Genomic DNA, 14063 nt, shown 5'->3' with positions numbered 1-14063 from the left:
TAAACCCACATCTCCTGCATTGGCAGGCACATTGTTTTACCACCGAGCAGCCCATCTCTGTCTTACAGAACCACCATATTCTTCAGGGTATTTCAAAACATCAAGGACTTCCATATTCCATTTTCCACCTAGAGATTTTGTACACATCCTCTGCTAAGGCTGTCACCAAGTATACCAGCTCCAAGTAAATATAATATGCCTAGCCGCTGTTAACCGAGAAGGCAATGGCACCCCACTCCAGTACTCTTGCCTGGAAAATCCCATGGACGGAGGGCCTGGTGGGCTGTAGTCCATGGGGTTGCTAAGAGTCAGACACGACTGAGCGACTTCACTTTCACTTTTCTGCATGTTAAATAGGCCTAAATTTGGTGTTCAAAAATATACTCTCTCTAGGATAGCTGCACCCTAAAGTGATGTGAAAACTTTAAATCATTACTATAAACATCCACTGTTTTTGCATTGAGTTTTCTCTTCCTCCCTTTTGGACCTAACGCAAATACTACGACCTTTCTACGCTTCCGTTTCTTCATGGGAAATAACAGTAATTCCTGCATTACAAACCAGACAATACATGTAAAGTGCTTGGCACAATCCCTCAGCGCTGTCGGCCTCACTCGCGCACTCTTTAGAGAGGGCCAGTACTTTTCATCTCTGCACTCAGCTTAGTATATGACCCCGCCCGGGTTCAGGGGGCGGGAACATGATAGCGGAGGGCGCGTGCCGGAGAGTGGGGTAGTGTGAGAGGTCAAAGTGCAAAGGTCAAAGGCAGTCAGTTGAGGCTGTGCGCCAAGAACTGAAGAAAGAGCTCTGGCCTTCGGTTGCCTCGGCAACCTCAGCTGGAGGAGGCACAAGGTGGCGGGGACCGCCCCCCCGCTGCAGCTTTCCGTCCCCAGCCCCACTTGGGCTTTAGCTCCGCCCCTTTCTTCCTGGAGGTTGGGAGCGGAAGTCGACACCGACGCCTACGCGGTTGCCTAGCGATACCTTTTTCCCAAGATGCCCAGCGTGTTGTGGTCTTCTTAACCAATTAGAGAGGCGAAGCGGCCTTACCGCGGGCCAATAGGCTGCGAGGTCGGGGCCCGCGACGGTTAAACCGGGGCTGTAGATCAGGGCTGCCAGTCCCCGGGGCTGGAGGTCTGCGGGTCGGTGGCTGCAGCTCCGAGGAGACGATACGGCCTGTAGGCGTCCTGCGCGGGCCCCGCCATGCCGACTCGGGTGGAGGACTACGAGGTGCTGTACACCATGGGCACGGGCTCCTACGGCCGCTGCCAGAAGATCCGCAGGAAGAGCGATGGCAAGGTGAGCGCGGGCCTGGTCCCTGCCTCCGCCCCCGGCCGCCCAGAGGAAGCAAGGAGCCTGGCGGTGTGCATCTGAAACGCGGGGTGCTCAGAAGAGCCAGCCCTCTCCCCCAGATCTGTGTCTGTCCTGGGTCTCTCGAGGGATGGGAAGCCGCATCCTTTTTTTTTCTTTTTAAATTTGTGAATCTGTCCCTTAATTCTTTGTTGTTGTTCAGACGCTCAGTCGTGTCCGACTCTACAGCCTTATGGACTGCAGCACGCCAGCCTTCCCTGTCTTTCACCAGCTCCCGGAGTTTGCCCAATTTCATGTCCATTGAGTCGGTGATGCCTTCCAACCATCTCGTCCTCTGTCGTCCCCTTCTCCTCCTGCCCTCAGTCTTTCCCAGCATCAGAGTCTTTTCCAGTGAGTCAGCTCTTCTCATTAGGTGGCCAAAGTAAAACTAATAAAATGTGCCAAGTAGAATGTATGTGTATATATATGTATATTTTCTCTTCTCCTGTCTTTTTTCCATTCTCTTCCATTTTCTTCCTTTTTTCTGCTTTGACCTGCCATGGGCCTTCTGTTGGTGACTGGTAGCTGACTCCTGAGCTGTTTTTAGAGAAATGTAATTCTCTCTGTCATAACCATCAGAACCTAGAACTTTTATGTCTTGTAGTCAGAATTCATTTAAGTTACCCATTATTCTGATCGTTAGATTCATATTTCCCAAGGTGTGTGGGTAGACCCACAGAAAAAAAAATAATGGAAAGGAAGTTAGCTCGGATGGAAGGGTCTTTACTAAGTTCTCTTACCCTGGAAATCTTGACTAGTTGGAATGGTCGGGGACTTCAACTGCCTCTGCTCCAGCTTTGACTAGAGTACCTTCCGCCAACCTCCCACTAGGCATTGAGGGCAGAGGGTTGGGGGCGGCCTAACCTACCTCATCACCCTCTGTTGCATCATTTACTGCTTAAAACTTAGGGGAAGGTTATGGAAATAAACTCAGGGGTCCTCAGTTCATTAAACTAAATTAGATAATAGTGACTGTATGATCTGTTTACTAGATAAGTAACTTTTTTTTTTTAATTTTAAAAATTTGGAGTTATAATGAGTTCATTTATACCTTGGAAATTTTTATTTCAGATATTAGTTTGGAAAGAACTTGACTATGGCTCCATGACAGAAAATGAGAAACAAATGCTTGTTTCTGAAGTGAATTTGCTTCGTGAGCTGAAACATCCAAACATTGTCCGCTACTATGATAGAATTATTGACCGGACCAACACGACGCTGTACATCGTCATGGAATGCTGCGAAGGAGGAGACCTAGCTAGTGTGATTGCAAAGGGAACCAAGGAAAGGTAAGAGGAAGTCACCTCTTAGATGGGCCTAGTTTTGCTTCTGTAAACATCCTGGATTAGGATCAGGGACAAAGTGCTTAGTAATGGGGGAGAGTCTTATTGTGTTTGTTCAGTGCGTCCACAGTACTTTAGAAAATCCCTGGTCAGTCAACACTTGAATTTCATATCCAAATGATTTATTTCCCTATGTGTATACTTAGAAAACTGGATAATTCACATCCTTTCGTCTTCGTAATGGTTTTATTCAGCAGATACACGCTACATAACTGCTTTGATTTCAGACAATACTTGGGTGAAGAGTTTGTTCTTCGTGTGATGGCTCAGTTGACTCTGGCCCTAAAGGAATGTCACAGACGAAGTGATGGTGGCCACACTGTGCTGCATCGGGATCTGAAACCAGCCAATGTCTTTCTGGATGGCAAGCAGAACGTTAAGCTTGGAGACTTTGGGCTAGCTAGAATATTAAACCACGATACGAGTTTTGCAAAAACATTTGTTGGCACACCTTATTACATGTCTCCTGTAAGTATTTCAAAGTTTATATACTTTTAAAATATCTTAATGCTAAGCATTCAAGCAAGGAAATTGACCTTTTTGTTTATTTCTTTGTTTAGTAATATCTAATAGCCAAGAATTAATAATACTGTTTTATTTTAAATTGATATTTTTCAAATGGACCACCAGACCATTAAAAGATTATTATTATTTTTTTTGATGTGTACCATTTTTAAAGTCTTTATTGAATGTGTTACAATATTGCTTCTGCTGTTTATGTTGTTTTTTTGGCCACAAGGCATGTGGGATCTTCGCTCCCCAACCAGGGAGCAAACCCGCACTTCCTGCGTTGGAAGGCGAAGCCCCACCACCAGACCGCCAAACTCCTACAGGCAACGAAGTCAGGCTTTGAGTGCATGGCTGCCACGTCTAAGCTCGGGAATCATAGAGAGGAAACAGGTTTTGTCTCTGCTCTTAAGTGCGGTACTTCCAGAGTGCCATAGGTCCTGGACACCAGCTTGTTCTCAGCTGGAGTGATAGTTTAAAATGCAGAGTCCTGGGCTCCAGTCCAGGGACTTAGGACCTCTGGACTGGTCTTTGCACTCAACTTTTTGTCTTTTTGTCCTCCACCTTCTTATTTTGGACTCTGTATTTTAATAGACTCCCTAGATGATTCTTGTGTGTGGAGATTCAGGACCCAGGAGACTCACTCACTTCTCACAGCATATTTTTGCAGTGTTAACCTTTAGTATCTGTTCTTTTTTGTTGTTGTTTTCTTTTCCTACTGTGGAGGTACTGTTTCCACCCACTTACTGGTTTCCTCTACTGCTGGATATTTTGTTTCCAAGATCTCTCACCATTCTAAGGAGGACTGCTATGTATATCTTTGTAGGAATTATTCTTTCTTCCTCTTTGATTATTTCCTTGGTGTATAGCTCTCAAAATGAAATTGCTGGGTCAAAGGATATGAATTATTTATGGCTCTCTAGTGACTTTTGGGACTTAGCTGGTAGTTCAGTCTGTAAAGAATCTATCTGCAATGCAGGAGACCCTGGTTCGATTCCTGGGTTGGGAAGTTCCCATGGAGAAGGGATTGGTTACCCACTCCAGTATTCTTGGGCTTCCCTGGTGACTCAGAAGATAAAGAATCTGCCTCCAATGCAGGAGACATGGGTTTGATCCCTGGTTTGGGAAGATCCCGCTGGATGAGGGCATGCAACCCACTCCAGTATTCTTGCCTGGAGAATCTCCATGGACAGAGGAGCCTGGTGGCTACAATCCATTGGATCACAAAGAGAGGGACACAGCTAAGTGACTAAGCAGAGGACGGTACCTTTTGAAGAGCTTGAATCAGTAAGTGAAAGCACCAATCAACGTGTTGAATACAAAAGATGAGCAAAGTAAAGATGGAGAGAGATTTATTTTTTTAGCAATTCACAAATGCTTCCAGATTTTGTAAATCTTTTTGTTAACCAATGTGACTACAGTATACAATTTTATAAATTAATGGTTTTGTTTTTGACTAAGATCCAATATGGCCAGAAGAGTGTCATTTTCTCACTGGATCAGATTCCGAATAGAAGCCAAGGAAAATTATCCAGGGGTGGTGGTTGGAAAATTTGAAACCTGTGCAGTTCTTTTGTTCCTGTTCCCTCCTGTCCCTGTAATTAGATCAGTTGAGCCTTCCCTATGGGATTGATTGTCAGGAAGTGGTGCCAGACTCACCTGTTGGACTTAGAATACTCTGAAGCCTCCTGAAGGTTTCAGTACAGTGCTTGCCTCCGTGTCCTCTGTTGAAAATAAGAGTCATGGTGGACTGTTGTTAAGAAAGGCAGGCAGTTAAAATAGGCAATGAGATTATTAGTTAGTACTGTGGTATATACAGTGGACTAAGGGAAAAATACATAAATGGGTGAGTCAATTAACCATTGGTGTCTTTATCCATTTAATTGTGAGCTAGATGTTATCGTAGACTTTTCTCTGGTTCTTTAAAATAGAGTTTCTAGATTATGAATTCCTTGAGGTAGAGATGTCTCATGTTCACCTTTGAGTTGCCAGTGCCTTGCCTGTAGTAACACAGTAAATGTTTGTGAATGAGAAATAGGTGAATGGATTATATATGACAAAGTGTATTAGGATAAGATCATTGCCTTTTTTCCATTATCAATTTAAAGATAAAGTACCATCTTATGATGTAAGACCTAATGTAAGAGAAATCAGCCTTTTGTATTTGAAACTTTTGTTATAGATATATTTATAATATAAAAATTTTTCCTTTTTTTTTGAGTGACTATTATCAAACTTTAAGGTTTCATTTTTGTCCCAAGAGTAATTTTATAAGTTTTAAAGCAAACTTAAAAAATTATTTTATTGAAGTATAGTTGATGTGTTAATTTCTGCTATGCAACAAGATGATTCAGTTTTATATATATATACACACACATACACATTCTTCTTTATTCTTTTCCATTATGGTTTGTTACAGGTTCTTGACTTTAGACCCCTGTGCTATGGAGCAGGACCTTGTTTTTTTATCCATCTTATATATAATAGTTTGCATCTGCTGATCCCAAACTCCCAGTCCTTCCCTTCCCCTGCGTCCCTTCTGGCAGTTACAAATATGTTCTCTGTGTCTGTGAGTCTGTTTTAAAACAAAGTAAACTTTAAACTCCTCCTTTCTTTCCCCACTAAAGGAACAAATGAATCACATGTCCTACAACGAGAAGTCAGATATCTGGTCACTGGGTTGTTTGCTGTATGAGTTATGTGCGTTAATGTAAGTATGGTGAAGGCAGGTTTCTAGTCTGAAGTCTGTGCTTGGGTCTGTCACCTGTCACTGGGTTCAGCTTTTTGAGCGTCCATTCACATTCAAGTCTGAAAGAGTCATACCTTGGATTAAAATTAAGGTGGATGGGCAGGTTAAAAAACGAGTTACAAAATAATAACATAACCCCTGAGGCTGAATCTAGACTTCTCAAGCTTGTGACCTGGTTAGGTGCCTCCCTGTCAGACTGCGTGTAGCTCACAGGGCAAGCTCATAGGTCAGGCCCGTGGAAGAAAGGAAAGGAAGATCTGGATGAGCGGTCTGGTTGGACAGGACGGAACCCTGCTTCTTTCCCTTTTTTCTCTTTTTTCCATTCTAAACTCTTCTGTAGAGTAGGGGTTCTCAAGCAGGGAAGGGGAATTTTACCCCCTCAGTTTTGCTTCCCATGGGATACTTGGCAGTGTCTGGAGACATTTTAGTTGTCACGGCTAGGGATAGCTGCTGACGTCTGAGGGACAGGGATCTGCAGCGCTGCAAGCATAATAAGGATGAACGGGACAGCACCCATAACAGAACCGTACGGCTCCAAATGTCAGAAGTGCCAAGGGTGGGAAACTTAGGTACAGAAGAAGGCCCCAGAGGCAGAAACATAAATACAAACTGGACCTTAAACTCTGCTTTTGATTCGCTTCTTATTATATATTTTCATTTTTACATTAAATTTTTTTTTTTCTCTTCAGGCCTCCATTTACAGCTTTCAACCAGAAGGAACTAGCTGGGAAGATCAGAGAGGGCAAATTCAGGCGAATTCCATATCGTTACTCTGATGAATTAAATGACATTATTACGAGGATGTTAAATTTAAAGGTAAAGTTTATAAGATGACATGTTTCCATCCCTCAGTTAAATTTTGCAGCATGTGCTGTTGTGGAGCAATGAGACTGAAGAAATGGTAAATAGATTTCCTTAGCTGATAAATCTGCTCCATTAACATGAGTGAAAACATGTATCCTTGGCACGTTGCTGGCTGCCCGTCTCTGCTCTCTTAAGTGTCCTCCCGTGTTCTGCCCTGCTGACGGGTGGCTGGTAGCAAGTAAGGATTCAGAGCCTCAGTCACCTTCTCCTTGCCTACCTCAGCGCAGCAGATGGTGCAGGAAGGGGCCAGAAATAATAAGATCTTATTACTCTGCTCTAACTCGGAGAGATTAGAGACCGTGAGAGATGAGAATGGTGGGGCAGGGAGGGCTAAAAGAGCAGAGGGGAAATAACTCAGAGACTATGGAGAACAAACCTGGCGGTGGGGTGGGGAGGGACCAGGCTGGTGTAAGAACAGAGGTACATGCTGTGGGAGTTCAAAGAGAAGGATACAAGTGAAGTAACAGGATCGGAGGTCAGGGAGACAGTGTCCTGCTTAATATGGTTTAGAGACGCAAGGGCAGTGGGTGCCCCCAGATGGACCCTGGCAGTGCTACCCAGCCCAGCACAGGGGCTGAGCCTTCTTAGGTTAAAAGGGAGCAAAGGTAAGTTAAAATCTGCATCGCTTTGTGGACACAGAGCCCCCTGAGTTAAAGGTACCGGTGAACTTACTTTCAGGTGTTCAGGACCCATCTATGTGTTAAAGGCGCCGGTGAACTTACTTCCAGGTGTTTAGGACCCATCTATGTGTTAAAGGTGCCGGTGAACTTCCTTTCAGGTGTTCAGGACCCATCTATGTGTTAAAGGCGCCGGTGAACTTACTTCCAGGTGTTTAGGACCCATCTATGTGTTAAAGGTGCCGGTGAACTTACTTTCGGGTGTTTAGGACCCATCTATGTGTTAAAGGCACCGGTGAACTTACTTTCGGGTGTTCAGGACCCATCTGTGTGTGGATGGCAGTGGGCAAAGTGGGCGAGGGGGTCAGTTGCGCGGTGACGGATGGCAGCCGGAATCGTGTCGGGGTCTGTCCATCGTGTACACAGACATGGAACTGTAACACTGCACACCGTAAAGGAGCCTTTTCTTTTGCTTTGGAATATATGCTGTTTTAAATGTCACTGCTCTTTCAGGATAAGTAGTCCGTCCATTATGAAGTCTGCCTGCAACACCGAGTCTTTTTTCCCCCAGGATTACCATCGACCTTCTGTTGAAGAAATTCTTGAGAATCCTTTGATAGCAAACTTGGTTGCTGAAGAGCAAAGGAGAAATCCTGAGAGGAGAGGGCGGCGAATAGGAGAACCAGAAAAGCTGCAGGACTCCAGCCCTGTGTTGAGTGAGCTGAAACTGAAGGAAATACAGTTACAGGAGCGGGAGGCAGCCCTCAAGGCCAGGGAAGAAAGCTTGGAGCGTAAGTCTGGCGGGGTGGGGGGCGAAACCCAGCGCTACCGGAGGCTCATGCTAGTGTGTGAGCGTCTGCCTGAACGGAGGGTCTCACGTCTGTCCTCGCAGGGCGTTTTTATAAACACTCGCACAGCCAAAATGCCTCCATCAGGCTTGCGGCTCCTCCGTGCTGAGCCTCTTTCTCCGAGATCAGCCGCTGTCACCATGCTGTCGGGCCCTAACCGTGACAGCCCGGCACGGGGGTCATCACCCCGTACTCTAGAGTCCCTCTTTTCTTTTCTTCCTTAACATACGGGCCCTAAGGTTTCCCATCATAAAGAATCTCTTAGAATTCGCCACCTTCCAGAATCAAGGTGGCGTCGCTTCTCCCTTCTGACACGCCGCTGCAGCGCTGCCCGGCTCTAAAATCGCGCAGTGTGTAAGACGATACGTGTTCAGGTCATTCCGTAGAGGCTGCGGATACAAGATGTTTAAATCCTCTGATGGGTATTGACGGACGCAGGAGCTTTTGATGTTGAGTCTGTTGACGCTTCTGCAGTGAGAGCTGCTGGCCCGGTGTGGGGGTTCCACAGGGCGGCCGCAACGGTAGGGCTCTGCCTTTTGACACGGAGGGGAGAGAGACCGTGCGTTTCCTCCACCCTGGTGGCCCACCCGCTCTCACTTCTGCAGCTTTACACCAATGCACATTCACTTATGAATGTACTTATATTTAATTTTAAATGTACTTCTAAAGTACTCTATTTAAATGTACTTATAAAGGATGCAAATACATTAGTTAATGTTTTACTTCCTAATGATAATCATCGGGGACTGTGAGATACACTCTCTGTAGGAGGAACAGCTTGTGCTTGCCTGAAAATCTTAGTCTCTTCTGTTAACGGCATTCTTTTAAAAAAAAGAACCCACAAAAAACAAGCAAAAACTTTTTTTTTTAACTTGCTTCAGTGTTCTGTAATTTCATGTAGCAGCTGAAATCCGTGCTCTCTAAATGCTGGGCCATGAAAAAATAATAGCCTTCGTTACTGGTCTAAAGAAGGAGCACCTCGCTGTGCTGTGTTTTTTCCCTTCTCTTTGGCTGTTGTTCACTCGGAGGGAGGGGGTTTGGTCCGAATAACGCCCTGAGAATGAACTGTCGGCCCTTCCCAGGGGCGAGCAGGATGGCGGGAGCTCTTTGCTCCCCCCGTGAGTTATTCCCACACATCAGGACCGAAAGTTGCAGCTGACTTTGTGCTTATGCTTAAGCTGGTCCTTAGGAGGAAACCCAAGACAACACACTAACACACTGGCTTATGGCGCGGGCACCATGCGGTTGACTGGAGTGTACGGTAAGGAACCCTTCACCAAACGACTCATCCGCGGCCCGGCAGCCAGCCTCGCGATAAGGAAAAGCAGGAAGATAAGTAAACGCGAACTGTTTACGTCCAGAGCCACGTTCATTTGTGTCTGTTTTGTTCCATTCCCTTTTTAAAGAGAGAGAGCGCGAGCTTTGTGTCCGTGAGAGGCTGGCGGAGAACAAGCTGGCCAGAGCGGAAGGTCTGCTGAAGAATTACAGCCTGCTGAAGGAGCAGAGGTTCCTGTCTCTGGCGGGCGGCCCAGGTATGAGAGCCAGCTCTGAGCAGGAGCTGCTGCCCGCTTTAGCTTTCCAGAGTCCTGAGCTGTTGGGTGGATGTGGCTCAGTGGAGGTAAGGACTCTGCTCTCGCCGTGGCTGACTCTTTGGGATCAGAGACGTGAGGCTCTGCGTGGGGATGAGTTCATCTTCAGTTTTGTTCACTTTGTCAAACTACATGTGCAGTAGTTGATATTTATTTTTAAAAATTAGGTTATACAAAATTGCTGTGCCTTTCAGATTTTTCTCCAGGTGTATTATCAGAATTCTACATTTCTCTCCCTTTTAAGTGAAAACCCCAGCATTTTGCTATTGCCGCATGACCAGCTAACACTTGCCAGATCCTTCACAGAAACCGTGGCTTAAAAGGTGTGACAGACCAGCTGTAGAACAGACCATCACTTTTGGGTCTTGGCTAAGGCCCGTTCCGGTTGCATGTATATGTCAAAGTGTGATTGTTTAATATCTACATATGCTCTGTAATAAGCAAGGGAAATAAATGAAACTAGTGATGGAAGTATTTTTTTTCTCAGTGTGACTACCTACCATTTCAGTAATTTTGTAATATTTATTTTAACTTTTCTTAGATTCTACATTGCCATCCATAAAGACAAACTAGACATAAGTCATGATAGAATGAGGAATAATTTTTATTTGGGTGAGTTTCATGCATCAGGCCCGTTGCTGAGAATTATCGAAGGCCCTGTTGGGGACGGCTCTTGCAGTTAAAGAATTTATTTCCGTCTTTCCCTGAGAGTCTTTGAGCGGAGGGTGAGAAGTCCCGGAGAGGAACGCTGTATTTCACTTTGTAGGGTATGTAGGTAGAAGAATTCACCTGTGTGCAAATCATGGCAAAGACTTAAAATGAGCTGTGAGGATGCAGTGTCCAGTGTGGGTCGGAGATATTTGGAAGAACTGAACTAGTCAGAACCTAAGAAAAGCATTGACTTAGTGGACATGAGTTTGAGCAAGCTCCAGGAGATGGTGAAGGACAGGGAATCCTGGCGGGCTGCAGTCCTTGGCGTCACAAAGAGGCTGACATGACTGAGCGACTGAACACCAACAAGAAAAGCAGCAAAGCAGTGGGGAGAGGGTGCCCTGGTGAACCCAGGACAGTTGGCAATGCCCCCTCCTCATCCTCAGGCTCTAGAATTCAGCTGTGAGAAAAACAAGTTGAGATCATCACAGTTAGCAACAGCATCTTTTGAAAGCGCTCCTTAGTGTATTTAATGAATGCTAATTCTCTTTCTTCTTCTATTTAATGAAATACTAATTCATTTTCTAAACACTTTTCTTTCTTCTAAAACTATTTCATTAGTAGGATTTACAGTTTACACTGTTGCTCTTCAAATGGGTAGAGCTATTTGTGGTAATAAAGGTGGATCTATTTGAAACCATGGAGTTGAGGCCTAAAAGCAATCTCCTAAAATGCTTTGCGGAGAAAGAGTGTGTGAAATAGGAAGTCGGGACAAAGAACGGCGTTTCTCTGTGCAGTCTGCTCTTCTCTCGGGACCTCTCCATGCCTGTGGTCTGGAATGTTCTCCAGATAGTCACGTGGCTTCTTCCCTCCTCTCTGTCCTCGTGTCTCTGCTTAGAAGTCACCTTATAATGAGGCTTCATTGCTGCAAACACCCCCAGAACCTCTGCCTCCCTTCCCCCCGCCACAGCAGGGACCACCCTCAAATATTCCTTGTGTGGACTTGTTTATCTGTTGATGCTCTGTCTCCAGCTGCCACAATAGGGCCTTTGTTTGGTCCACAATGGCCCATACAGTAAGTTCAGTAAATATTTGAACATATTTCCTTTAAATGAATACAAAGGAGAAACAAAAGTTTCTGGAATTCAAACCTGCCAGTCCCCACCCCCAAATAATCCTGTTAGTTCCTAACAGTGTAGCCACTTTAAGTAAATTATTTTTCTTCCCATTAAAAGTACACATTTTTTACTCTCTGTTCACTTGATTTACTTTTATTGTGCTGAATTTGCTTAGGTTCGTTTTGAAACAAGTTTCTGGTGAGTTAAGCATTTTTAAAATGTGTTCTTAAGTATTTAGCCAAAGCTGTAGGTGCTTGCTATAAAAAAAGAGCTTCTGCTTCCATTCTTACCTGGAAGTACTGTGTTCCAGGTAGAATGGCACTTGAAGAATAGAGATAAATAACATTGATTTCCAGAAGTTTTATATTGTGGCCCACAATCTTCAGTGTATTTAACCTTAAGAGGAAAGTTGATAAGAGAGTGAAGCATACGTTCCTTGATTTTTCGCTGCAGATCAGAAGGCTGATTGACTTCTGCCAGCCGCAGCCCCTGACCTATTAAAAAAGAGAAACAGGTCCAAAACAGAGTCACCTGCTCAGTCGTGTCCAACTCTTTGCAAACCCATGGCCTGTAGCCCACCAGGCTCCTCTGTCCACAAAACTTTTTTTCTAGGCAAGAATACTGGAGTGAGTTACTGTTTCCTCCTCTGACCCAGGGATCAAACCCACATCTCTTGTGTCTCCTGCACGGCAGGCAGCCCATCCAAAATGGAGTCACTTGTCACCAACGATCATTAAATCAAGACTCAGTGCTTAATTTCATCACAGTTTCAGCCTCTCCCAGGAATGGAATCTCTAAACTAGTCAATCTGGAATTACCTGGTCAGCACAAGTGAGGTCATCTGCCTAATAGATCCCTGCCGTCCCTAAAGGAAAGTGATCTTGCCACAGGCAGGCCCCTCTGCCCTGGTGTCACTTCATCATCCTGCCCCTCCTGCCTGTAAAAGGCTTTCATTTTGTACAGTTCCTTGGAGCGCCTTTCTATCTGCTGGATGCGATGCCACCCGAGTCACGAGTCGTTGAGTAAAGCCAGTAAGATGTTTAACACTCAGCTGGATGCTGTTTAGCATTCCTGTCCCAGAGAGAATGAAGGTACCCAGGTTTCACATGGGAACTGAGAGAGTCAATATGTTCATTAAGTTTGGTTAAGTGTGGAGGAGCCGAATGCCTGTTCGCGTAACTGAAACCCCTTTTTCTTTTTTGTTTCTGAAGAACTGTTTGATCTCCCATCATCGGTCGTGAAGAAGAAGGTTCATTTCAGTGGGGAGAGTAAAGAGAACGTCATACGGGGTGAGAATTCTGAGAGTCAGCTCACCTCCAAGTCCAAGTGCAAGGACCTGAAAAAAAGGCTTCACGCCGCTCAGCTTCGCGCTCAAGCCCTGTCGGACATTGAGAAGACGTACCAGCTGAAAAGCAGGCAGATCCTGGGCATGCGCTAGCCGGGCCAGAGACACAGATCTGCGCAGGGTGCTTCGCGTCGCTGGCGCTTTACGGATGAAAAATCGACTGCTGTGACCTGTTTCTGTGGTTCTGAGGGCCGCACCTTTTCTATAGTTGGCAGGGTATTTGGGTATTAATCCTGCAGTCGGTCAGCACCAGTTGTACCAAAGTCCACGCCTTTCATTTTTCCTCCTTTTGTAATGGACACTTCATAGAAAGAATTAACACTTTCTTGGCTGGTTGGGCTTTTAATCCTGTGTGTGATTACTACTGGAACATGAGATGTTATATTCTAAACGTAGGGGGATGGGGAATACTATTAGGAAAAGATACTGACTCAGGGGCAGTGCTTACTGAGACATTTTAAGGGACTGAATGGTGTACTTACAGCTGTCGTGTCTAGAGGTTTTAAATGTTTTAGAAGTTTTAATAAAAGTCTGAGGTTTTAAATGTTCTTAGCTTAGAGAAAACCTAACTGGATGTAGATTGGTCACTAATACCTTGACATCTCGCTTATAAATACCCACTGCTCTGTGGGAGGCTAGGAAAGAGAATGTGATGTTCCCAAGAGCCGTACAGTGGTGTCTTTTTTTTTTTTCTTTTTATTCTTTTTAGCAGTGTGTGAGCTTTCATTTGTCCCCCTCTTTCTCACTAAATAAAAGAATTGGTTAGTTTTCCTATACCCAGTGTCTCGTATAGGTTGATCGTAGTTGGAGAGAATCTAATATGGGCTGCAGGCACCGGAGGCGAGGGCAGGAACATGGTCCCGAGGGCTGTGTGGTCACTTGGCGACCGGTTGTCTGTCCGTGCAAGCGGGCGGTCCTCACCACGGGCAGTGCGAGGCCTGGAGGTGTTTTCAGTGCGTGGTTGGAGGGAGGCTGTTGCTGAACACCCTGCGTCCCCACGGGACGGTCCCCACAGCGGAACGTCATTGCGCCACTCCTGAGACACCTGACCTCAGCGAACATTTGCTGGAATATCCTCCAGCAAA

At 45.3% G+C, this 14063-nt stretch overlaps 1 protein-coding gene across 1 annotated transcript; it reads left to right on the top strand.

The window, feature by feature from the left end:
- The first annotated feature begins 1076 nt into the window (after positions 1 to 1076).
- NEK2 (NIMA-related kinase 2) lies at positions 1077 to 13754 on the top strand. The gene is made up of 8 exons (XM_010853019.1): positions 1077 to 1296; positions 2419 to 2636; positions 2918 to 3158; positions 5825 to 5907; positions 6636 to 6762; positions 7999 to 8218; positions 9682 to 9807; positions 12845 to 13754. Exons 1-8 carry the CDS (start codon positions 1201 to 1203, stop codon positions 13069 to 13071), a joined length of 1338 nt encoding a protein of 445 aa, XP_010851321.1. The 5' UTR covers positions 1077 to 1200; the 3' UTR covers positions 13072 to 13754.
- The last annotated feature ends 309 nt before the right edge of the window (positions 13755 to 14063 follow it).

The sequence above is a fragment of the Bison bison genome, unplaced genomic scaffold (assembly GCF_000754665.1).
Source record: "Bison bison bison isolate TAMUID 2011002044 unplaced genomic scaffold, Bison_UMD1.0 scf7180017864322, whole genome shotgun sequence".
Lineage (NCBI taxonomy): Eukaryota > Metazoa > Chordata > Mammalia > Artiodactyla > Bovidae > Bison > Bison bison.
This window is presented reverse-complemented; position numbering and strand designations above follow the sequence as displayed.